This window comes from Mya arenaria, chromosome 10 (genome assembly GCF_026914265.1).
Source record: "Mya arenaria isolate MELC-2E11 chromosome 10, ASM2691426v1".
In the NCBI taxonomy this organism is placed as follows: Eukaryota; Metazoa; Mollusca; class Bivalvia; order Myida; family Myidae; genus Mya; species Mya arenaria.
The window spans coordinates 62931498-62959454 of NC_069131.1; the positions used below are offsets into that span (position 1 = coordinate 62931498).

General features: G+C 32.4%; 1 protein-coding gene across 3 annotated transcripts; it reads left to right on the forward strand.

Annotated features, from left to right (window-relative positions):
- The first annotated feature begins 220 nt into the window (after positions 1 to 220).
- On the forward strand, positions 221 to 27743 carry LOC128206473 (melanocyte-stimulating hormone receptor-like). 3 transcript variants are annotated; one of them, XM_052908905.1, is made up of 3 exons: positions 221 to 301; positions 1136 to 1687; positions 24052 to 27743. In XM_052908905.1, the coding sequence occupies exon 3, from the start codon at positions 24574 to 24576 to the stop codon at positions 25774 to 25776; it is 1203 nt and encodes a 400-aa protein (XP_052764865.1). In that variant the 5' UTR covers positions 221 to 301; positions 1136 to 1687; positions 24052 to 24573; the 3' UTR covers positions 25777 to 27743. The 3 variants fall into 3 exon arrangements, with proteins under 3 accessions (XP_052764865.1, XP_052764864.1, XP_052764866.1); XM_052908904.1 differs by lacking the exons at positions 221 to 301; positions 1136 to 1687 and adding an exon at positions 19032 to 19116; XM_052908906.1 differs by lacking the exons at positions 221 to 301; positions 1136 to 1687 and adding an exon at positions 20242 to 20352.
- The last annotated feature ends 214 nt before the right edge of the window (positions 27744 to 27957 follow it).

Here is a 27957-nt window from a genome sequence, read left to right on the forward strand (position 1 = left end):
CACAAGTCTATGTAACCGCTGTTTCAAATTTGCCTTGCCGAAAAGCGCGATATCTACGAGCCAACAATAGAAATGTGCAAATTTTTTAAACATTATTCAATTATTTCTCACAAACACCAATTAATTCGATTATTCATGAACACTTCAGCTCCGGTATCCTAAACCTCTGCTTATATAATACCAGTTGAAGAGCAGGGCTGATCAATCCCGAACGAGCAGTCATCGCGCCAGGATTTTAGAGGGTGCGTGTTGTGTTTATACAGTAGACGATTGCTGATTGTGTTGGATATATTTGATCGTGGTACGTATCATTTGAATAAACATACGATGTATAGTATGCTTTTAAATGTACTTATTAAACATTTACATTAAGCTCATTATATCAAAAACAAAATCATTCGGATATTAACATAGGCATTCTTTTTGACATTTGTTCTGTGGAAGTTTATTTATGCTGTGAAATATTGCCTCATCATTCAATGTTGAAAAAAATAAGATATGTATAATATGTAAACGCAGTTTCATTTTTTGTCATGCCGAAATGCGCGATATATACGAGCCAGCAATAGAAATGAGTTTATGATAAAACATGTTTGATGATCTCCAAACAGAGGTCAAATGTTGTTTTCTTCACTGAATTGAAAATTTAACATCAAATATGTTTTCCAAAGGCAAAAGTTCTATCTCAGACAAAATGCCTACTCGTTCCTCGCGAGCGATGATCACCGTATAACACCCTGATCATTAACTTGTGTGTGTCTGATATCATGGTGATACTCTAATGATATTCTCACGCTTAAACATCGCAACCACCTTTGCACGCCTGTTCTGAGAAAAATGTTCCTTAATATCGCGCTGACATCAACATTATTCAACCTTGTTTTGATGGCTGTAGACCATTACGTCGCTATTATGCAGGCCTTGTATTACGAGCACATTTTCTTCAAGCAAAAAGTAAAAATCATTATTGCAGCCTTATGGACGACAAGCATGTTATGCGGAGTGTTGGATTTATTTGTAAGTTTACCTAGCTTTCGGAAAGAAATAGCAACATTTTGTGGTCATGTTAATATTGTGAATAGAACAACATTTAACTACGAACTTTTCATTATCATATTTATTTTCATCGTTCTAGTCGGACCTTTGATCATCTACACACGGATCTACTACCAAGTAAGGAAACTCGTTCGGGATGATCGCCATAATCGGTTAGAAAGTTCCCATTCCACGAAAGCCATTGTCACAACATTCCTTATAATTGGGTCATTTTCACTTTGTTGGTGCCCAATAGGATTATACCATACCGTATTGTACATATTGAGACCCGACTATTCCAAAATGACTAAAGCTACAATCGACCGACTGCTCCTAGTTAACTTCATTCTGTTCCTTTTCATTATATTTAACACGATATGCGATCCTGTTATTTACGCCGTGAGAAGATCAGAAGTGCAACAAGGCTATATTCGAGTATACAACAAACTTCTACGAAAAAGGAGGAGGCCTTCGTTTTATGAGAACGAAATGCACTCATATTTAAGGCGCAGAAAAGATTCGCTGGATACGGAAAAGGCCGGCTTTACGATTGTTACAAGACTGAGTATCTCCGACAAGACAAACTTAACATGTTCTTCACATGGCACGTCGCCTAATGACAGCAGTGTACACTCTACCGGATTTGAAAGGGGTATTTTTAAAAATTGTTAACATATTGCAATTTATATTTTTTATCTGTAATAACAATCAATGTTTAATAATTGGAAGTAATATCATGAACCATATTACAATTTGTGTCGTATTACTATCTTAATTACATATTTAAAATGAAAGCTTTTTATTGACTATTTGGGATTTTTTTGATAACAGGTATCAACAAGAAACTACAGTGTATTTATTTCAATGGTGGTGTTTGTGTAAATCTGTTGGTACTTAATGAAGTGGGCAAGCACTTATCGGTTTGTCCCTAGTCGGTCAGGAACCCCTCAATAATGAACCTTACATATAAACGTTCACGAAATTTAAATGGATATTTTAACACACAACACAGGCATTCATAACAGAACATAGAATAGGCGTCAATATTGAGGTATGCTCCCTTCCTCATCAGAACAGACGAGCACTGGAGTCGCTCTTGTTCAGTATTACAAGAGGACTATTATCAAACTCAATGTGTTCAATAATGTGTGTGTGAGTTAACTGTCTAATTATAAAAATAACGTATTAAATTCGGTCTTTACAGAATATTTAATTTAAGCCTGAAAGGGCTGAAAAAATACGCATTAATTCGTTGGTCAAAATAATTATGTAAAAAATAATTGCTTTCGAATAAATTCATTCAAAACAGGAGAGCTTCGTAAAATGTTTTTTTTTTCCGTTTTGTATGACTTTTTTAGACTATTTTTATCATTCGCATTGAAATACTAACTAAATAATGTTTTTTCCACTTCTACTCATTGTAAAGCTATACGAAATCAATTATACTGCTGGATGTGTTGAACTAAGACATTACTTAGATCAAACCAAATAGACAAAGTATGGGGTCGAAATATAACAATTTGTGAAAGCTATGACATATCTGACATAAAAAAATCTTACTCAGACAGATGCGTTATGTAACATTATAAGAACATAACAAAGCTGACAATGAGACAATGCTTTATAATGAAGTATTGAAGTGGCCTGTTATCATGGTAACTAAACACTGGCAGGCTGCTATGATCATGTCAAAGGAGTACAAAGTATGTTCAAATAACCGTATCAATTGTACACTTTATTCAGAGCTTAAGAAAGTCATACTGATTTCTGTTGATAGTGTGAACGAAATGGATTACATATTTTAGCTCATAACTATTCACGAAAAATGATGATTTTTTTTTGGTTTGATGCATTGAATTGAATCACTTTATAATGTCATTCATGTTGTCGTTGTTTTTTTTTTGTTCTAAATAAAGCTTAGTTAAAACAAAACTTTCCCCACTCACTTTAGTTTTGTCTGTAAAAACATGACCTTTATCACACATATTTTTAAAGCGTACAACAAAACGTCCTGCACATTATATTTACTTTTATACCAAAAATATGTTATTTTATACCAATAGTTTTATAATTCAAGAGTACAACTTGAATTATGTTGTATTGTTATCGTCTGAGTTGAATGTACATAACGACCTGAAATGTAAACAATAAATTAATCTTGTAATACAAAATGCGTCGTGATATTAGAATATACCCTATAATTTAAGAATCAAGGACAACATGAAATAATGGAAGGTCGTGTCGTTATGGATCAAAATGCATTTATAACCAGATCATCTGTCTGAAATGTGTGATTAAATTTCTTTGATCATTCCCTGTTTTAGCAATTGATAATAATATGATGAAATTCAACACATCAAGAAATAAGGCTGAGCAGAATTATAAACATTAAAAAAAAGAAGATAAAACTAATAAACGCGTTCGTGGCGTGCGTAATAATTCAGCTTATCATCAGCAAATTTAAAATCCATTATGCATTTTAAAAACATTGACTTTCAATACGTAGATATATACAAATGAATATACAAGTGAAGACCAAAATCATATTTGTTTACGCACTTTCCCACGTTCGGTGTTTTATACACCACTAAAACTTTCATATTCTAATTGTTGAAAATATCAAGTATTTCATATATGAAATAGTGTTCGAATTTACCTTAAAACGCACCCCAAATACCTTGATATTTTCATACCTAATACAGTGTCGATTTAAATAACAGTTGGAAGGTTGAAACTAAGAGTTTGTTAATGCTAAAGAAATATAGAGAGAATAGTTGTTCCGTTAAGGGTGAGTGAGCACAAAAAGCTATATACGATATTTACCTGGGTATGCACAGGGTGAAATGTATTGTCATCTAACACTGATCTATTATGCGAGCATTGTCAATACAGAGTGAATCGTACCCTGTGCCATTAAACGGAGTTTATGTTTAAACGTCCGGCTACTGAGCTTGTTTCTGTAATTTTTGGAATTAATATTTAATTGAAAATGCACGCGCATTTTTTTATCAGATGCAACTATTATGAGCGAATTAAAACACCTATATTTTTATCGAAGTGCCATGAACAATATACATTTATAGTATGCCTCGTGTCAAATGGCAAAATGTTTATACAAGGCCAAAAGTGTTCAATTGCAATTTTAAAGCCATATAAAAAGTAGTTATAGTTAATGTTGTTTACGATATATTTAACTGAAAACAGGTAAGGCGTAAACAAAACAAATCTTTATTTCCATTTACCCCACCGACCCCATTTTCCTATCCTGACCCCTCACATGTGTTGCCCTTGGTGTGGATTGTTTGTAATATCCTAAACAAATGCATTTCTTGAGACACCATGATAAAATGTGATCCGTTTTACTTGAATTTTCAACAAAAGTGATATACCAAGATATAGGAACGTTTGGTACAGAATCTCGGTTCTCAAAACAGAAAATAGAAAGAAATGTAAGTCCTACCTACCTACTCTATTTTCTGGAGATGTTAGTTGATGCAAAGAGCTTTGTTTTGGGCTTTATGGTAATCTTTAATTTAAATATTTCGTGGATAAATGTTGTTAAACCTTGGCCCTTGTCTATAATCCGGGTTCAACAGTTTTCGTTGTATTAGAATCGTTTAATGTTTTGGCAACTGGCGGGGTCGAAGTACTTTCTATTGTATCTAAAGTTTAAATTGTATCATCATTAAAATACTCTACAAAGAGCATCATGGAGGTGAAATTCAAGGGCCTTTTGCTAACTGAAACTTTACTGAAAATAAATGCATGGTTTAAATCTAATTAACTATTTTGATAATTTGAGATGCATTTTTAGCGGCAGGAAGAAACATACACACACGCCCATTTTATAGATAATAAATCGTTATTGGCAAAAACATGTTCGAACTGGTGAAACACTTATTAGCAAATGCAATTACCTACAATAACTAGGCCTTTATGATGCATAGCACCGGAAATATGAAATCGAAACCGAGCTAAATTAGCTGACGTAGCAACAACATTAATGGCACTATAAACAGAACAGGGACAAAAGAGAAAATCAAGACTAGAAATTAATAAATACGTTATTCATGTAAATGTAACAATTTAACGTCATATATGTACACACATCTATCAATTAAACGAATTAAGAATACTTACATTATCATTATCTTTTGCTTGTCAGAGCATTGTTTTTTTTCCAAACAAACACAAATACAATTATCAAGACAATTTGAGTTAATTTCTTTATTATCAACCTGTTTAAACAAGTTAAATAAGTATTAACGTATTTGCAGTAACACTAGAAAATGTCATATTTATTAACAATTGTTGAATAATTTCCTCAACTGAAAAAAAAACAAATAAAATTTACGCAGCAACTCATATAAATTATTATACTTTTTAAATACATGATAGATTATCTTTTAAAAAGCAGTCATGGTTTGATTGAGGATGCGTATTGGTTCCAACGAGGAAAACCTTCATGACCTCTAACAAAAGATATACGTACCGGTTTCTTAACAGAAAGAGGAACCAAGCGTGATTCATATCATCATGCAGCGGTCTGTATAATCGCGCTAAAACAAATTGATATGAACCAACACAGCGGTCGTATTATCGAGCTAAAACCAATTAATATGAATCAACACAGCGGTCGTATAATTGAGCTAAAACCAATTGATATGAACCAATACAGCGGTCGTATATTTTGAGCTTAAATCAATTAGTATATACCAACACTGTCACCGCCAACAAGAATCATGATCACTGTCGGAAAAATACGTGACGGCTGTATACGACCTCAAAACATCACAGAAACAGATACATTCATTCTGGAACGGTGATCCATCGAAAGCGCATATCTCATTTAAATCAAACGGAAATATTTTTTGAAAATCAAGAAAAGTGCAATAGCGGTTTGTATTCTATTGTGAGGACTTAAAAATTATGTCGAATGATACCGTGGTAGAAGTATAAGGCAACTCTTTTACAGTAACCGCACAGCTGCATTGATATATAAATGCCCGCAACACCGACGCAAATAATTCAAAGAGGAATGATTTGTATCTAAATAGTTCGTAGCTCCGTTTGTAACAAGATGATAAAATGGTTCATAGACCATGAAATAAGATGCCTTTCAACAAATATTCGAGGCCTATGGGGCATTTGAAATATTGATGAATAATTTTTGCTTTTAAATTATTTACTCTTTGCAATCCTCTTGTGTATATCTTTGGGATCTGAATTCAGCGTGATATGAGAAACGTACCCAAAATAAATTGTTTGCATAAAAGGCGCATTTTAAACAGTTATTATCACATGTAAAGCTTCCAATAAATGCCTTTGAACATTGATATCTTAAAATACAAGTTCTGATAAAACACTCATTAAATGTTCGCAGAATACGAGGTTCGATTTTTTTTTGGAAATCGGAAGATACTTGTTTCAATATTTGTCTATCTTTATAACTAACTGCAAGACTAACGAACATCACATGCACGGAATTATTATACTAGTAATAAGCAACAAAATGATAAGAAACCGACGGTATTGTTTATTGTACTAATCTCTATCGGTCGAGACGAGTCTTCTCATCTAATGAGAAGGCAGTATTTATCATGTGTTCCAATTCACTTATTTCAATAAATCAGCATTCAGCTGGTTTTTTAATGTGAGTAAATGCAATCAATCTTTCACCAATTCTTAAACTAAAGAAACAAGGTATTAGTCACCAATACAAAAATACATTTTCTCCAGATCAATTGGCTGTGATTCTCCAACTATTTCTTTTGTTTATGCATCCGTCAGCATTTGTTTTGTTTGACAAAATATATTATTGATAAACTTGTTGTTTGATTGACAACAGGCAAGTTAAAAGTTTTATACTGAATGCAAGATATTGTGAAGTGTGGTATAACATTATATGTATGCTTATGTTGTATCGTATTTATAGGCAAAATAGGATAAGCCCTGCAACTATAGTAACTGATTATTCGATCATAATGATTGTTTCTTTAATTTCTTACCGAACCCGTTCTTCGCCTGATGAAGACATTAAGACATTACATCCAGTTAAGTTCAATGACGTCGTCTAAGAATAATTTCTTACACTTTCAATTTTAACGTTGATCCGTTTGATTATAGGTCCAATTAGCGACTGTTGTGTTATTTTGATTTCAATCCGTCGTGTTGCTGTGTTTTTACCAATCCCATTCCGTAGCAATCTACTTCACTCCTTTACTAGTTTAAATATTTTGGTCTGCCCCTATCAAATAGTGTTATATGTTTCCTTTGATGCAGTATGTTATGATGCACATAACGAGTTTTATTTAAAAACGAACTCGTGGTTATATATTATCATGTGAGTACTTAACATAAAAAATATGTTATTGTTACTGAACTAAGTTTGAAATAAAAGTACCATTTTACCTAAAGCTGAAGTAGTTTAATGATTATGAATATAGTATTAGCAAACTGAAACGAAATCTAGACGGATAAATGCAGCCATTTATTGATGGACGGACCAAATCCTCATTCCAAAAGTCCCAAAAACTGCTCGGCGACCGTTAAAGGATAAACATACACAAAATTTAAAGACCAAGTTCAGATAGCTCATATTTTGTAATATGTTCATTCATATCATTACTACCCGCATTGTTGAATTATACCCGAGTTTTCTTTTAATTTAATCTAATATTAATTTCAAGAAATCAGAGTCAATGCCTAATTTTCTTATCAACGAACAAACGACGCAGGGAATCCCATCATCAATATTATTTCGCGGAAATTTCAATGCGCAATATGTAACAATATCAAAAGGCCGTCACGAAACACTCTGTAATAATAGTCTGACCATCTGTGTGAAACTTATCTACTCTATTCTATTAAATGACTTTAATACGACGCAATAAAACGCTAAAACAATTTTTTAATGCAGTGCAGTAAGGCTTTAATTTATTCAGTTATGGCGGCTGTTTCATGGATGCGTCAAGGGGTAAACAGTACCTCAACTAAAGGTGGTATAGATGTCACTCACCATCAATATTTGAACTTGCATTACTTCTCGAAAAAGAATATCACCCATGGTATTGAGTGTTGTTCAAGGTTTTATTTAGTTTATGCACAACAACGAAGCGACTGACGACAACACTAGACTATCACGATACCTTGATTTAAATCATTGATATGCAGATATGCTAACTACAAGTACGCTCAAACATGCTTGTTTCAGTGCAGTGGCGGGTACAGAAATGTGGGTGGGTCATACTATCTATGCATTATACATAAAAACCATCTATACCCTTACTTACTGGAGCAATCTGCTGCATTAATGTATACTTAAACACTTTCAGTACTTTCAATTTTCTATTCGTTTTAGATATATCGTATGCTCCGCTAGTGTTAAAATATTCTGAAACCTCACTCGAACTACACTGGTCTTAGCTGTAATGAATTATAACCTTACAGAATCAAAGAGATGTATTTTGACTTATTTAGTCTAGCAGCCTTTGTATTGGTCAATGATAACTTCATCATTGCACACTGGCTCGGGTGAAATGAAAACATTTGATCATTCCACTCTGAACAGACAACTCGGGACTATTTTTTCCATCTTTTATAAGATTTGCTTCCCTTGACTTGGAAACTACATGTATGTAACACGTACACGTTTGTTGTCGCATGTAGTGCAGTAATATACACATTGACCGAATCGTATAAAATGGTCAAAATCAAATTATGCAATAGTTTGAATAAAACAAACATTTTTGCGACTGATTATCAATATTAAAAAAGAACAAACTTACCAATTTATGTATGAACTATTTCATGGAACATACTGTTACAATTAACCCGCTTGGTAGGTATCGGCTGAATATTTACTTGGCCACATTTGCTAGTAATCGAGTTGATAGATCTTTTTTCCTACAAACTCTAACCGCGTACATGTATGCACAAGCATTTTGAATTTGACCAGTTTTCGTCAATTAGTTACCTTCATCAGTTCAACAATTCATTTTTCTTTCTAAAAATAATCTTCAGAAAAGGCTTGTCCAAAAGCTGACCGATAAAGGAGTCCAGTCTTATCAAATAGCTCAGATCATCGGCCATGCATACCTGAGCAATTAAAGCAGATTGAAAACCAACTAGGCTTACTAGGCCATGGTGTTTTCCGACATATTGTCGAGAAAACTTTCAAAGTCTGCGCTCCATCCTTCTCTAAAGCATCTTCGACATTTCCTCTGGGGTCTTCGTTAACACAAAATTTAACGGAAACTTGACATTCAATTTTAATAGATATGAATCTAATTCGCTGTCTCAACAACAAAACATCATTCGACTGCACTGAGCATGCATTCACCCCGAAAATATTCCGTAAGGTCCAGAGTCTGAGAGCGACAGTGATTATATATATACTACGAAAAAACACTGAACACTGGCTTCCGTTGCTTTAACGAATACACACTTGAATAAGTCCACCATTGTTAATTTAAATCTGTTGAAATTGTTCTTGAATGTACAAAAACATGTAACATGCTCAAGTTTCATTTAATTGTATTTCTACGCGATACATGCTATTGTTTAATTACTTGTTTTGTGCCTCAATAAATGTTATAAATGATAGGTTTCTTTGATGGAAGTAGGGTTTTATCAAAAAATAATTTCAATTCAAACAACCATTTCCATAAAGTGTAAAACTTTTTTTAGTAGACGGACTGCTCGCGCGAAATGAAGGTAACTTTGACATAGCGGTTATGCCGCAGTTACTTCCCTTCGCAAAGAGGCCACATAAAGGGACTGTCGTCAAACAAAATTTACTCTAGTGGGGAAATATAGTGTAAAAACGTCAAAGGTTAAGTGTTTGAACGACGAAAATACAAATGCAATCACAATACTTCGGGCTTATGCTTTTGTAATACAGACGATGTAAGTAAAAACACTTACAGACTGATGAGACAGTGGACTTCTCGTGTGTGTTTTTACTACAAAAAGTGTAATTCACCGCGATTTGAAAAATATACAAAAAATATTAGATCAGACATTTTTAATTAGAGTGGATGAATTTGGTCACACCAATAAATATTGTTTAATAATTTTGTAGAGACAGGTTCAGAAATACTCGGTTCAAAAACAGAAAAAAAAATATATGGTCATTTTTTGACAAACAAAGGGATAAAAAAAGGATTGAATGATGTTTTATATCTGTTAAATTAGATCATACGTGATTCAGATATAGCCCACATACATTGTAACTAAGTTTAGTAAAGATTAGCTAAGACCTGTTCAGGCTAACGCCAATAATGTGAATTTTGTATTAAGTTATTAAAATCGAGTTATCGGAAATAATCGGCATGATTAAACTTTGCTGTTTTAAGTATTTTAATGTCGATGAACAAAATCCTACAATGCAGCTTCACAATCATAAAATTCAATTACAATGGAAGTTTTGTAAATGCAGTTAAAGCGCTGAAAGACCAAGCTTTGAAAGCATATAATCACCTTGTAACAATTTTTGGTAGGGTTAAACTCGACATTAAGACCAAACTGTTATTGTTCGACTCTATGATTGCTCCTATTCTTATGTATGGTTGTGAGGTTTGGGGTATATATGACATGAAAGCGGTGGATAAACTCCACCTTAAATATTGTAAACACATTCTTGGAGTTCGCTCTCAAACTTCTAATGCTGCTGTTCTTGGAGAGCTAGGACGATTTCTTTTAACATTGTTATGTAAAATCAGAGCACTTAAATTTTGGTGCAAAATCAAATTTTCCCCAACCTCGCTTATAAATAATATATATTGTGAACAAGTTAATGATGCTAGTTTTGTTTACTGCAATGCTAAGGATAACTGGTCTAAATCTGTCAAGAATGTGTTAGACGCCCTCGGTTTTAGTTATGTTTGGTCTTCTGACCATATAAACAATTCTTGTTTTATATCATTAAGACAACGCCTCCACGATCAATATGTACAGCAGTGGACTGATACCATTCATTCACAACCAAAGTTAAATTAGTATAAACAATTCAAGGTAAATTTTGAATTTGAAAAGTATCTCGATTTAAATATTAATGATAAATATAGAATTCCATTATCGAGATTCCGACTATGTTCTCACTCTCTTGAAATAGAAGTTGGAAGGTTTAATAATGTTGCACGTCTACAACGAAAATGTAAAATATGCAATACTAATATGGTTGAGTCTGACTTTCATTTTTTGCTTGCTTGTCCTTTTTATTATGATTTACGTCAACAATTTAATATTTCCAATCAATGGAATACCTTGAATAAATTTAGGGTTTTAATGTCTTCAAAAAACACAAAAAATATAAGAATTGTATATAAATATATTTACAATGCTTTTCAACGACGTTCTGCCAGCACTGATGCAGTTGCTTCTTAGTTACAATAAAGTAAATTATGATTGTGTTCTTTATATTATGTATGTGTGTGTGTGTGTTGTTTTTTGTTTAGTTTATATTGTATTTGTCATCTTTTCAATTTATGTACATCTCATCCTAAGTGTATGTTCATGGCCAAAGGCTTATGTATTGCCGATATTGCCAATACACTTGAAACTTGAAGACCATAGTGGATCGCAGAAAATCTTTTATCATTCACCAATCATTTACTCGTTTTTTTTGCGTTTTCAGCTATTAAATACACGGTGATGATATTGTTAATAGTGTAGTATTATTTTTTCCATAAATGCATTATTTAGAAGGTAGTTTAGAGTGTATTACTCAAAATTTATGTTAGTTTTACATGTGTATGTATTGATTTTAAATTAGAGTGTCATTTAGTAATGTTAAAAGAAAAAATATCTATTTGAAGATTTTTTTTTCAGATTGATATTGTAGGAGCTGCTCTTTTCTAAATAGTTTATACGATTTGTTGTTTATACTCTCTATTGTATTTATACTTCATATTTCCCTAATAAACATTAAACCCATTGATATTATTACGTATACTACCAACTTACTGTGTAGTAAATAAGGTAGGATTTTGAGTCTTTTAGGCGTCAAACTGCCGTTTTCTGCGATTTTCAATATCTATAAAGGATTATTGGCTTTCGAAAGGAATATTGCAATAACATCCTACGCGATAGGTTTGTCGGAACATTAATTGTCCTTTGTCAGTTTTATGCGATTTTCTATAATTATAAATACTTACGGGATTTTGAAGTGCAAAAAATACTCTCCTAACATGATGACATATAAGTATTTGTACATTACATATTTGTTTAATTTAAAAAGCCCTTTTTCTGACAACCAGAAAAATGTTCAAACGTGTAAAGTCCCTTTATTTGACTGTTGCAATAAGCCCAGGCACACCCTGGAAGACACAACATTCAGAACAAAAAAGACACCACAGAAACCTTCGCGAAATAAAAGGATTAAATTTATTACCCCCATCGCAGAGCTGAAAGCACCTTCTAAGCAATTGTTCCAAGCAAGCAAAACATCTTATGCAGTACTGCAAGGGTATCACATGATAATGCCTCTTTGCACTTTAAACCCAACATTTAAACATTCCAGGCTTAGCTTTGTGGACTTAGTGCCTTAAAGAGGCAATTCTATGGTAAAATAAAACGGCAAATAGCTATCGTTTTCGGGTTAGTTTTCACTTTGGTTAAGGTATTTCGCATAGGCCATTGTGTACACGACAGATAAGCAACATACACATAACAATGTATTATAAAATGGCAGGTGACCTATTGTATTCCTTCTAAAGGCATTAAATCCTACCCGCTATTTAGTCATCCACATTCAGCCCAAATCATATTCGACAGTGCCACCAATATTTATGTAAACAACTACAGAAACTAGCTCAGTAGACAAAAGTTTAAACACAAACCCCGTTTAATGGCACAGGATAAACGCAAAAGACATAGAGCACAAAAACAAATACTCCACACTTATCACCAATAAAGCAAAGGCGCCAAAACTGTTATGCATATGTGCATATTTCCTGTTTAAGAATAGCTTGGGAGTTGTAATGTGTTCCGGTGTAAAAACTATACATAACAGTTATATCTGTATGCCCTGGAATGTTCTTAATGTGTTCATATTGCACCGAAATGAGAAGCAATCAGTTACCAAAAAATGCACAAGTCCCAATCGGGGAAAAGCTCCTGGCACAACAGTTTGCAGATTAATGAAACGAAATTCTAGCCAACCTCAAGTAAAAGTGTTCTTATATGATACTTGGTTCTCGATTTTCGGGTATATTTCCATTTGGTCTTGTTTCTATGTGTGTGTTGGTGTGTCTGTATGGGGTACATTGTGCGGTTAGAAATTAAACACCACCATATTTGTTTTGCATAACTTAAAAAGTCGATAATTTATTAAAAAATAGTATCAAAATCGCCCTTCACTTGAAAGCATTAACTAGACATCTAAAGTTCCAAACCAATAACATTCTTATCGAATTGTTTAAAATTGAAGTTCCAAATTGCAAAGATAACGTAAACGTATGTAAAATGCTAGTGATCAGTTCTTGCTCGACATTTCTCTATACTGGGGCTCGAGCACATCCGGTCCTATGAGACTTTAGTACGAAGATATTTTTTTACTTTTTCAGGATAATTCATTTTAATCTGGAGGTTTCATAATGACGATTAGCAATTAAACATTTATCTGTAAAGTTTCAAGCTTTTATCGTTATTCTGATTGGTCATTTTATCTAGTAATGAGCGCAACCAATTTCAAACCCTCCTCATGAGACAGGTAAATGGCTTCCAGAATGAGGCGCACTAGATAAAGAGTGGTCATCAGAATGCGGAGCTTTAGATTGTTTGGTTAAACATTGTTTTTTTTTCAACATTCTTGAAGAATTTAATAACATTCTAAATTTACTCATTTATTATTTCATTAAGGTGTGTTTTGACACAAATATCAAGTATTCTAAATTTATCATATTATATATGTGTCTTAAATTTAGACAGGAAGAGAAATTCTGTAATTGACACCCCAAAACAACATTGATTTTAATATTATGCACATCCAATAATTAGATACTCCATGTTTGAATTCATAATATTGCTTTATAGATCAAATCGTACATATGTATAAGCATTGAGCTTTGCGATCAGGTCGACCGTTCTTTTGTATGTCGTTGTTTTATTGATTTTATAGGCGTTAGTAACAGTTAATATTACTTTGCGATTCTTGAAACTATACCACTGCTTTAACAGCGTTTTATTCATGTTTCAATTCTATCTTGGCTAGGTCCGTTGTTCGTTGTAAAAGGATTCCAATCACTTAATTTGAAATCATGCATCTCTACCTGGGTGTCTGCAGTAGTTAATCACAAAGGCATTGTTTAAAACAAATCAGTTTTTGTGGCCAATAATAATGTATTGAATGCTCATTTTTTATAAATAATTAGAATTACTGTTTGGTATAAAATGATGTAAAAGGAATATTGTTATATTCAGAAATGTAATGGATTCAATTAAAATGTCATTCCTGACAAATATGATTTCATTCATTATAACAGTATGTCTATCGCCTTGCAACAATGGTTCATATATTACAATCATTATGCTTTAAATAATTATTTGCATTCCTTTTGAAGATCGGCGGCTACAATCCATGTCTGGTTTGAAATAAATAATTAATTTCCGTTATAAAATCATGTAAATCCACTCGCACTTATTTCCCCTTTTTTATCAACTGTTTTACACTGGTAAGGGACCGCTTTTCGCCAGGAAATGGATGTTTTTCTTCAATATCTCCTGACAAAACTGAATACTTTAGATCTAAAAATCAATGTGACAGGATTTATACTGTATGCTCTTCTTAATGAATATTCCAGACTTGCAACAATGTATTTGCTTTTTTTCTATTTCCTATAAATGTGAACATGTTACTCTGCTATAACGAGTATTGAAGGGTGATTTCCTTATACTGAGTTGAGCGGAAACAAATCGTAAATCCCCCACTGGAAGATATACGACGCAACCTTGTGCAATTTCAATATTGATGCTTCTAACGTCTGCGTTATATAAACAACAAAGAATTGTATAAAACATACCATTATTTTTATTATGTATGCCAAAATAAAATGCTTTGAATTCTTTGTTTGGAATAAAAAATACTTACTTCCGTTGTGCAGTATTGCAAATTCTACTCTTACAAGTTTCTAAAATAGTACGTTTTTACATTGGATTGTTTTTTGTTAGAATGATATTTTCAGAGTGAAAACTCCACGACGATGATGAATATTTCTACCTAGGTTTTATTGGCAGAATTGATCAGTAAGATATTTGCCACCTTGCTCAATTAAAAATCTCAAGATATTATCAAGATATTATCACCATTAATATAGTACTTTAAGTAAAATAGCAATGCTAACATACTATATTGTATATCTACAGTTGATTTTACAACTTTGCAAAGAATTTCAAATATCTTTCACATTGATTTGGTTATTGTAATAGCAGTGATCATGCCATTGATGACGTAGAATGAGTGAATTAAATACAGCGTCAGTATGATAAATATTGGCAATTGGTAACTGATTATATTGCAATTGCTAGATTCAGATCCAGATACCAACAACTACAATGCCGGTTATGATTGATTAACATCATTCGTCAAAGAGTAAACTTGTTATGTACAAGTTTATGTTCATCAAACATTATCAATTAATGTTTACACTCATGTACGTTTCAAATTAAACAGCATTACCTAAAACAGCTAAATACGCCAAAGGAACAATTGTTCGGTACCGTTTCAGTTATTTAAGAATCGATAGCCTTTATTCGGAGAGAAAGTGAACATGATCTATTTTTTCACAAATGTAGTGCTGATGCAAGGCATGAAATACGTTGCGTAGCAAGTTATGGTTAAATGGCAAAATTACATTACCTCCTGTCTTATATTTGATATTAACCTTGTATCATCTGAGTGTTTTTGAACGTAAGCATCTTACTACAGAGGATTTTCTCACGCAGATAACGGTGTTATCGGCCAAGGAACATCCTAACGTGGATGTTTGTGTGATCGTATTTCAGATGAAGCAGTATAATAAAAATACAATGCATATATGATATCTGTGTAAATTAAATACTGTATCATCAACAACATGTTTGAGAATATTTCGTGATTTTTTTAATAATCACATTCGGTAGCGTATTACTTCATAGTGGTCAATCGGAATATAGAAAGGTGAATCTTAATAAAAAAGTTTACTACTATCACAGCCGTGCAAGGGCGTTGATTAGGTCCATTTTTTTGTTTTGGATAAATGCACAGTAAAGTGTCCCTTTTTTGTGATCATTCGGAATCTGAAGTGGTTATTCTTGAAAAGGCGATGCCCTTCAGCAAAAACATGTGTATAATTAAAAAGTTGGAATCGCTAGGTGTTTCCGTCACTGCCTTTCCGAAGCTTATATTTGATAAATGTTAAGTAACTTATTTCATTAATGCATCTATAAACGAACTTAATACACGGAATTGTTCTTTCTAGGTATTTATATTGGAAACATCTTAAGTTTGTGTCGTTAGAACATCTACATACATTTAAATTCGTTTGTTCCCACTATTTATCAGTTTTTCATGTATACCAAGTGTTTCTATCCATTATTTATTGATATGCAAGTAACTCCCGCTGAGAAAGTCTTTGAGTACAGGTATCTTACTAAGCTGTACTTTGGTTAAAATTGTCTTTGAGTTGTTGTGATATTAATATGTTAACAATTGTATTTTATTGTGTGTGGAATACAATGTTTTAGGGATAAATATAAATTAGTTATTTATAAAAATTGTGAATATAGTTATTACTAGTTTATATTGATCACTCTTGTGGTCTTGTGTTGTATGGAATACCGGACTTCCCTTGGCAATACGATTGAGCGGCTTGGTGACCACAAACCATACTCACAAACGCCCTGCTGGAGAACGAGTGCGCTAACCACTGCGCTCACCGAACAACCTCAGTGAATTACCATGATCACTATGAATGAAATAATGAAGTGAGTTTAATGGCCTCGAATCGACATACATACAAGTGTTGTTAAACCGAGTAAGAAATGTTATTACTGTTACCTACCAAAACCGTCAATTGATCCTTCTAATTAGTCAATTTAACGTTTTTGTATCAATGTTGTTGAAAACAAGTGGTGGCGCTCGTTCATATTAAATGCATTTAATACTATCAACTCATTTCAGGAAACGTCCAAACATTAGGAACGAAACTGTGTTTTCGAAAAGCAATGAGGATATATTTTAGCTAAAATTATTACCAAAGTTTAAATCATTGAACACTGTCTTATGCAATGAGAACAGCGAAAGTTGACTTACTTGGGTAAAGTAACTGTATTAAAAACGTCTGCACTACCGTAACTGACTGACTTTTTAATTAGTATATTGCTCCATTGAAACACGACAGGGTGTACATTTCTCTTGTATTACGGAAAATGCATTTTATCTTAAACGCATATGATCTTTAACATTATAAAGACGGCAGTGAAACAATGCATAATAAATGATTATTGATAATGTCAGAGGATCACAGGTACACAATATTTAGAATGAAACAAGGTTCAATTTAGTTGTATTGATAATGGGCACAGTTCAAATTGCAGCCATTAACTCATTTTGTGACTCTCATTCATTAATTCTACGTAATTTAGTTTAATTAAAGAGTCCAGCGGAAATATTTATTAAACATAGCTTATCAATTCATTTTAGTTTAGATTAATATTTGACCTTATCCAGTTGTCAAACAAATAATCAGTTAACCACAAAAAAGGATCCGTAACAAGGAGCTGTATTTATTATTGTAAGTTTGTACTATTCATCTTAAATGAGGTCTTACGTTTTCGTACTACCTTTGCTAAAGTCCTTAATTGGACGAAAGTTGAAAAATTAAACAATTGATAAAGTAGGAACTTATAATCATACAAACTAGTTTAAACCCCAGGTAGATTCATGTTGCAGTTAACTGTTGGTTCCAATACTTTAATCCTATCAATTGTTGGTAAAGCTATTTTGATGAGTCTGTGGTTTGTTTGTGGTATTGGTATTAGTGGTGTTCATAGTTGTATGTCAAGTGTATGTATTGTGCCTCTTAACAGCGTTTAGCATGAAATCATCGACAAATCATGTTTGAAGAATAGAAATATAATGATACGTTATTTTTTTTGTATATGAATTGTGAATTGAAACAGGAAATAAAATAAAATAAAATAACAAATATGAAACAGAAACACGTGAGCTATAACAGTAGGTACATAGGTCACAGGTGTTTTCGTAAAAATACATTTTATATGTATATGATATAAAATTATGCCGTAGTTATTGAAAATAATTTTATTTTCGATCGAGGCCAAGATAGATATATCGTTACCGTAATCAAAAGCTATATTGGACGATGCTTATTATAACAGCATATTCGTTTGAGCAAGAAAAACGTTGTTTAACATTACAACACTCATATTTTCGACTAAAACACAATGAAGAAAAACGATGCAAATGAATAACTATGATAACTTAGTTTAATCATTATCGCTACTTTATGTCTAGTTCAATGCATTGGACCCTAAACTGTCAACGACCGTCTCCACCCCCCAAAAATAATAAAACAACAACACTACAACGACCATAAACAGCAACAGTTCAATTAAACAACAACATACACGTCTATGTTAAAAATTTAAATTGAATTAAATAGTGGTAAAGCATGCAAGGTTAATTGTTAATCATTATTCTGTTTCATAATAGTCATGATTTTTTTCTTCACTTTGCCATTTCAATGCATACAAAAAGTTTTAAATTATTTAAGATGAACGAACGGCTGAAACCGCTGTTTCAAATTTGTCAGGCAAAAACACAACGACGCATCTACAAGCCAGTTTATTGAATGTGCAAATAATTTAAACAATATCCGATTGCTATTCAAAATCATTAATTGTTTTCATTATTCATGAACTACTAAGCTCCGGTTTCCTAAACCTGTGTTTATAAAATAACAGTTGAAGAGCAGAACTGATCAATCCCAAACGAGCAGTCATCGTGCAAGGATTTCAGAAGATGCGTATTGTGTTCATAAAATAGACGACAGCTGTGGGTGTTGGATTTAATTGGTCGTGGTGCGTATCACTTAAATATATGTACAATGTATGATATGTGTTTAGTTTGTACATCAACTCATTACAAGTTTACATTAAGCGCATTATATAAAAACAAAAGCAATTGGTTATCAACATGGATACAAGGATGAATGAGTCGCTTTACAGTAAAGAAAAAAATGTTTTCCATTTTTTTCTACAACGTTTTCGCTATTCAAAAACAGTTTTCAATTGAAACTCCATTCTTTTTGAAGAAACGATATGTGTATTGTGAAAATTATTTTTGGCTATTTAATATTATTGTAAACTTTATACACTTTACAAAGATTGTGATATGATAACTTGTACTAAGCCACTCTCGTTGGCAGGATTATGCACAAGAGTGTAGTCTTGTGTTGTGGGGGAAATCGGAGTTCCCGGAGAAAACTCACTTGTCCGGCTTGGTGACCACTTACCAAATTTACCTGCGCCCAGGCTGGGAATCGAGCCACGGTCGCCTAGATGAGAAGAAAATGCGCTAACAAGACACCCTATCTATTATTGAAATATAATTTAATGTTAGTTGCAATGTTGTGCTTTTTTAATTATCTTGCAAAGTTTAATAAACCATAGCTCTTAAAGTAAGGGCAAAATCAATGTCTTTCAACTTTCATCAGCTCGTTTTGTAAAAGTGCAATCCCTCAATTGTTTGATTAATAGGCCGAATTAGGCAAAGATGAATATATGAACGTTCATGCTTTTTTTTGTTTTCACTTATGCGAATGAGTAAACAGTTCGTAATGGCACATTGTTAAATAATTTGCCCATTATAAATTAAATTTTAACTTTTGTGTTTAAAAATCTTTAATATTTATTTTGATATCGGAGAGGTTTAGTTTTCGCGTTTTGCTCTCTTTGGATTTGATGAAAAGTGACACACTTGTCTTTTTCTATTCCTTCATTCGCTCCATTTATTATTCGCAAAGCCCAATGCAATTCCCAGAATGAAATCTAACAGACTACATTAAACGATTTCCCTGTTAAGAGACACACTATTCAAACTATTTCATAGTCAATATTCTCTTGCTCTTTATGTATGACCAAAACATGTATAGAGATCGAAATTGGTACATGTTTATTGAATAATTAAAATTATTTTTACACGCAGACACATTCCAATCCACTGCCAACAAACTTACTGGCTGTTCATTGATTTTGTTTTTCAAGTGGGGCGTCTGTACAAATTGAAATTTGATGCTCACCACACTGCCTCTCAAGGTAAAATTCTTAGATGATATTCAAAGTATTGTTTTTAGATGATATTGTCATTATTATACTTGTATAAATAGTTAAGAATATTTAAGCAGTATACATTAAACAGTTCTGAAATAAATAAGTTGAAGAGTTTGTGACTTGGTTAAAAAAGGAGTTATACATTTATTTGCTGTGGATTAAACAATATGTCATACATTGTGCTCTCATCAGTACAAAATCTTTCCCTTCATCTGAAACATTGTCGAACACGGATCCATACTAGCATGTGCCTTGGCCGATAACAAAGTGATCAATGTGACAAAATTAACAATACAACGGCAAACTCGTGCAATAGTATATTTACAAAACACACACTGATGATAACATTTAAAAGTTTATTAATATTTCATATTTTTTAAAATTTCTCCAGTAAGATTATGTTGGTTCATACACCATTTATTCGGATATTACAATTTGTGCACAACTTGTGCATGAACAGAAATAATTTATATGGGTCAAATTATATGAAAAATAGACAAGATATATAAGCACAAAACAATAAAAAGACAGAATAGAGAAGAACCCTTAGAAGCTTAAGATTATGTTGATGTCACAGATCACGGAAACCTGTTGGGAGTTTCACAAATTGTCTTTTGTTGGTTATATATTATTTTATTTGAAACTCAAACTTCAGTTTATCATGAATACTTTTAAACTAAGATAATCATGCAAATTGTTGATATCGAAAAGGGTTTTTCCAACACTTTTGACAATATTAAGAATATTTGGTGGTCATTTTGCAGAACTTATTCAACGGGATATCCCTATCGATTTTCACGTTCACGTGATTTTACAACATACTTTATTCTTATTTTTTCTCTACAATGAAGAATTTTAAATATTGTTTTAAAACTTTCAATGATAAACTATACTGACACGGTATTACTAATTTTCAAAGTAACTTTAAACAACAATTGTTCCAAAAGTATGTTATTTAGGAAATCAAATTAGCAACTTTTTCCAAATCGAATTGTTTTTTTTCCACTTAAATACAAATATTACTTCATACAATTGTCAAATTCTCGTTTGAACATACTTTCTGTTAAAGTTTAGGTTCTTTACATGTTTTGTAAAAGCGCTTTAACACCATTTTCTTTTTCTTTTTTGAGGTGTTCTTCCTGATGCCAATTGTCATATACAGTTGTCAAGTTACATAACAACAAAATTTACTTTTACTATTAACAAACAAACCTCACATTGCTGCCCCAACTGGGCACATGATTTTGTTTATGAGCACTTGATGTAGCAACGACTATAACATAATCCCTTATTTTAGGCATATGGATAACTAAGTTCCTGAATTTTTCATTTTAATATTATTATAAAATGGACATAACTGGTGTACCTGTCAATTGATACAGACTTGAACACTCGGTTTAGTGTACACCGACGAATATGCACGTTTAATTATGATTACTCTCGATAACGTGTACACTTAAATGTGTCTATTATTTTGTATAGAAATGAGTAATGATCCCCGAAATACGAAAGTATTTATGTATCGTCTCAACTTAGAATAATTGATAATTTTATCGACTTATTGACAGGTGCAAAAAAATGAGCCAAATTGTGTTTGCAATAGAGTGACAGGCATCTGTCCTACTTTTTCAAATCTAATTAAGATTAAGATGTGCACTTGCAATTTGAATGTTTTACATTCATAAAAAAGGCTTTAAATGCATAAAATGATAAAATCTGGCTGGTATTTCTTGTTTGTAATAAGCGGGCTAGAGCTATCGGAATGATGATGATAATGATACTACTACTACTACTACTACTACTACTACTACTACTACTACTACTAATAATAATAATAATAATAATAATACTAATAATAATAATAATAATAATACTAATAATAATAAAATAATATCCATCCGTAATTGTTTTTTGTTGTAACTGAAGAACTATATGTATATTGCACTACCTTTAACTGTTGTGGAGGTTCAAAATTAAGCTAATTCTTCTTCATGGCACGTGAATCTTACTGATTTTTTCAGTTTAAATTTATGTAGAAGTTTTGCCTTATACCAACTTTTGCCATTGTACTTTTATGTTGTTTTACTTCTAAAAAATATCATCAACAGTTAATGTCGATTCATATTTGTTCAAACAAGGAATACTGAATATATGTTAATACTATAATGACAACAATAGGGATGATCAGGTAGCATTTTTTTAATAAACATAAAATCAAGGTTTTATATAAAGTGAGATAATCAACAAGAAATACACAATACAACAAAAACAGCAAATGCTACATGAAACACGTAAAACAACAAGCAACAAAAACACACAATACAACAAGGAAAAAAAACCACGCAATACAACTAGCATCAAAAACACGTGATACAACAATCGAAAAAAAACACACTACAGCAATCAACAAAAAGCACACAATACAACAATCAAGAAGACACACACAATATGACAACAAGCAACACGATAAGACACACAACAAAGATTACACACTAAATCAAAAATCAGTCATCAAGAAACACAACGCAACAATCATCAAGGAACACACAATACAATATATAACAATGAAGTTCGTTTATAGGGACTCATCTACAGAGTTCCTGTTGGCAACACTTCTATTTCATTTCTTTAGATTTTACTAACTTTTATGAATGAACAATAAACATTCACTTATAGATTTCAAATAGCGTTACTAACGCCTTTTGGCAAAAAGTTTGTCTTGTGACAGCTTTTTTATATGATTGTTAACAGAGGTATTGTGACAAAATAGTTGTTATTAGTCAAGTAGATTGATGGAAATGATTTAAACAGTTTTATATTTAACATAAATAAGTAGATCAGTACTGTGCGATAATGACCGATATTTACAAGCGAACTGTGACCTTTTTAATTATCATTATAATCATTTCTGACCGTAAAGAAATTTGTCTATTTAGGATTACTGTAAAAGCAAAGTTTAGCAAAGTGGGTTACATTCAAAGCAATGAAGCTGAATGTTTTTCTTCAGGTATTTTAATTAGATATGTTTGTAGATTTTTAAATTATATTATCACGTAGGATAAGTATGTCATAAATTACCCAACACAACCCCATTGTTTCTCTTGAATAATGTTAACAGTATGGAACACTGCATATCAGGAGCTTTCAATTTGTCTAAAGGTAAATTTAACTATCAAACTTACTTTCATTGGCGAGAATGAAATCAATACATTGTTGAATAATTTCTTCACAGATTTGATACGTTTTTGTCTACATGTAATAAAAATAAAAATAGCAAAATAAACAAATCAAACTAACCCTTAAATACGCAGGTATCAAACTGACAGTCATCAAGTAGGATCATTAGATGTCAGACGTTACAACGACATGGAGACTGTCCTTACGTTACATACGTAAAACTGGTTTTAAGATATAAAAGGTTGAAGTAACGAAAGTAGACTTTGTATTGCACATATATATGTTGTGAACGAATAACCCAAATATTGCCTTTCATATGCTTTCGTCAATCAACAGTACCTTGCGCATCATATTGTCATAGTTGCAAATGTACTCCTAGATATATTCAACAGACACGCTCAGAATTAAACGTTGATTTTCCTGAATTATAATATGTTGCAGCCACTTTGATATCAAATATTCATTTGGAAGAACCAATTCTAGTGAAATGCATTTGTTTATTTTCAGGATGTCGAACGATTAGAGAAATTTACCGTCAGGAATCTGAGTATAAACAAAGTGCAGGACATAAAATGCACTGAATGTTCAGTAGAATCATGATGAACCAAATATCTATTCGAGGAATAAAGATCAAAGGACGAAAGAAATAAGACAATTGAACGACAGTAGAAATACTTAATGTAAAATGACAATAGAAATAAGAAATATAGAGTGACTTTGGAAATAAGAAGGATAAGGTTACAGTTTAAATAAAAACGTATAAGATGAGAACATGATCAAAATAATGAAGTGATAAAGTAACATGATAAGGGTGAACAAAACAGGCAGCTGTTTGAACAAAAAGAAAACAATTAAATTAGTTGAACAATAGGTTACAAGAAAGGTTCATAAGAGTATCTTCAAACAATAAAGTAGGTAAAAATATGGATGATAAAAACGAAATTATGAATAAAAACGGATAAATAAAGAGTAGAAGAACACGTTGACAACAAAGCAAAGCAATTTTGCTTTAAGAAAGTAAGACTAAATATGTACAATACAACAACTTTAATAATCAACTTGGTGACAATGACCGTAATGGATAATGTGACAGAGAACCATAATAACAGAACGTCAAGCAACAGCGGTGAATATCAAGGCTATAGAGAGCCCACGCAGCTTTTTAAGCTAGTATTGATGGTTTTCGGATTTTTAGCAAATGTGTTCTCAATACTGGCTACTTTAAACGTTCCTCGCGAGCGATGGTCATCGTATAACACTCTGATCGTTAACTTGGGAATATCTGATATCATGGTTGTACTCTCCTGTGTTCTTCATGAGAGCCTCATGCTTATAAATCGCCGCCTCCCTTGCACGCCTGTTCTGAATCGGATGTTCCTCAATATTGCGCTGACGTCAACATTGTTCAACCTTATCTTGATGGCTGTAGACCACTACGTCGCCATTATGCAGGCATTGTATTACGATCGCTTCTTCTCCAAGCAAAAAGTGAAAATCATCATTGCAGCTTTGTGGATGACAAGTATATTCTTAGGAGCGTTGGATTTATTTGTAAGTTTACCTAGCTTTCGGAAAGAAGAAGCAACATTTTGTGATCATGTTAATACTGTGAATAGAACAACATTTAACTACGAACTTGTCATTGTCATATTTATTTTCATTGTTCTACTGGGCCTTTTGATCATCTACACAAGGATATGCTATCAAGTGAGGAAACTCGTTCGGGATGACCGCCACAATCGGTTGGAAAGTTCCCATTCCATGAAAGCCATTGTTACAACATTCCTTATAATTGGGACATTTGCACTTTGTTGGTGCCCAATAGGATTATACCACACCGTTCTGTACATATGGAATCCAGCTTATTCCGAAATGAATAAAGCTGCTCTTGACAGACTGCGGCTAGTCAACTCGATTTTGTTCCTGTTCGTCGTATTAAACACAATATGCGATCCTGTTATATACGCCGTGAGAAGATCCGAAGTGAAACTTGGCTATATTAGAATGTACAATAAACTTCTACGAATGAGAAGGAGATCTTCTTTTTATGAGAATGAAATGCACTCACTGTTTAGACGCAGAAATGATTCGCGTGATACGGGAAATGCCGACAATACGATTGTTACAAGACTAAGTATTTCCGACAAGAGAAACTCGACATGTACTTCAAATTGCACGTCGCCCACTGACAGCAATGAACACTCCAAATGTGGGCTCGAAAAGGAAAATTGATCAGATCATAAACAGATAACAACTGGCATTCCTATTCTTTACATTATAAGATTAAAGGTTATTTGAAGGATAGCATATGATAATTTGTTTCAAATCACTACCAGTATGTCATATGTACAATGAAAACTTTTCAATTTTATTGACGAGTTTTAGTGGGCATATGTGAATGTTTCAATAACAGGTAACAGTTAGAAAGCAAATCATGTTCATATGCATGTTGTTGTATGAATTAACCTGTGTGTATTGTATTAAGTGGGTATGTACATGTTATAACCGAAATTGCATCATCATATGTTATTGTCTGTTTTGTTTTTTTCGAAGAAAAATGTTTATGTATTGTTATGACTTTGTCGTTGTTGTCAACGATCTTTTATATAAAGCTTCACCATATTTAAATGAACATTTGTACACTTTACTGAAAGTCGAAAATGCCCTTTTCTCAACAGACGAAGATCATTGTCATTCACTAAGATTTTCTTTTCAAAATTAATACATTCGACTGTTTTTTACCAACGTCAATTTAACGTTAACAAAGTATTTCATTTGATTAATATAATGCCAGATCTTTGAAACATTATACAATTTACACGCTTGTGTATTGGTCAATTAACAAACGGCTCTTCTTAAAAGTTGGTGATGCCCTGTTATAATTATGCTTAGCGTATTTTGATGGAACAGTTTACATAATTTTTTTTTTTAATTCTGATGATTGCTAAACTAAAGGAAATAAATTAAACTGTTATGCGTGTTAATTAAGTTTTTCGAACTTTGAATTGCCAGGCATTCCAGACTCGCTGTTGCGAAGAAGCCTATTTATTATTTTAGGAACGATAATTTGTATCAAAGTAGATGAATGTTCTAAAACACCAATTTTAATAGCTGATTTTAAACTGGTAAACATCTTACTGTAAAGCTTTTTGCGTAGGCCGAGCCCCAAACTCATAATATACTGTTACAATAGAAAATACAAAACAAGTCCTGAAGTCGAAAATTCAAAAGGTAAACCCTGTTTAGGGGCACAAAGCAAGGGTCAAAACGACAATGAACTAGAGACACAAACATACTAACAGCTAATACACAAACACAAAAAACAAAAACAATCTTACATCGCATACAGAAATACAAACACCACACACACACCATACCGTTATCCTTATTGCTTTACCGTTTTATGATGGGATTACCGTCTTAGAATGGTCAGTGAACAATAATATCACTGGAACTCGAGTCTACTGGGGTCTTTAAATAACAGGCAAGGTCATAACCACAAACTTGTTCCATAATTCACCAATGTTACTAAATTAGATTATATATACCTCATAAGAGCTCGCATCAACTTGAAAACAATGAACAATAACGCAAAACAATATCATTTAATTGATAATAAATACTTAGTTGCAAGTACCTAACGACCGGATACCAACATCACCTGTAAGCGAAGGAATAATTATATTTTGGTATACTTTGTGAAATAACTTTACTGATGATGTTGGCTCAAATTTGGGCTTGTAACGTAATTGTCATGACTTTTTTTCGCTTGTCAAGTTCGTATTGCTACTCAATTTCAAAGCTGAGAAGATGTGTTAATACGTGCTTGTCAATATTGTTTTAATAAGTTACCTGTTTAACGATTCATTTGTACCTTTTGTCATAGAAATGATGTTGTTTTTTGAACTACTTTTTCTATAGAATGAATTGTACAGAACAGACGAGGTGTGCATGGTGTAGAGTTAGGCTGACCATTACATGCTAATTCGTTCGTATGAATGTTTTCTATATGAATTGAATACAAAATGATTCTGTTCGTGAACCTTTACACTCAAGTGATAAAAACATATTGATCATTGTTTTGCTTATTTGTTTCAGAAGGCAAATGTCGGGATTATGCATTTTTGTCAATTTATTACACGTTTTATTGTTTATTTTGTCCTACTTTTCTTCAACCTTTGTAATTTCCACAATAAATATCGAAAGTCTTTGTTAACATTGTTTTCATGTTCCACTATATCGTACAAACAGGCATGCAGTAATTTTATATTTAATATAATAATATAAAAATGTAATCTTGACCTTGCTTTCGGTTTTCGCCTGCTTAAAACTTTCTACATTCTCTTCACAGTAAATATTGTGATTAAATTATTATTAATTATGAGTAAGACTGATTTAACTGCAGCGTTATTT

Bases quoted from the DNA above. Each gene is read 5' to 3' on its own strand.
- LOC128206473 (XM_052908905.1), top strand. From the start codon at position 24,574: ATGTACAATACAACAACTTTAATAATCAACTTGGTGACAATGACCGTA.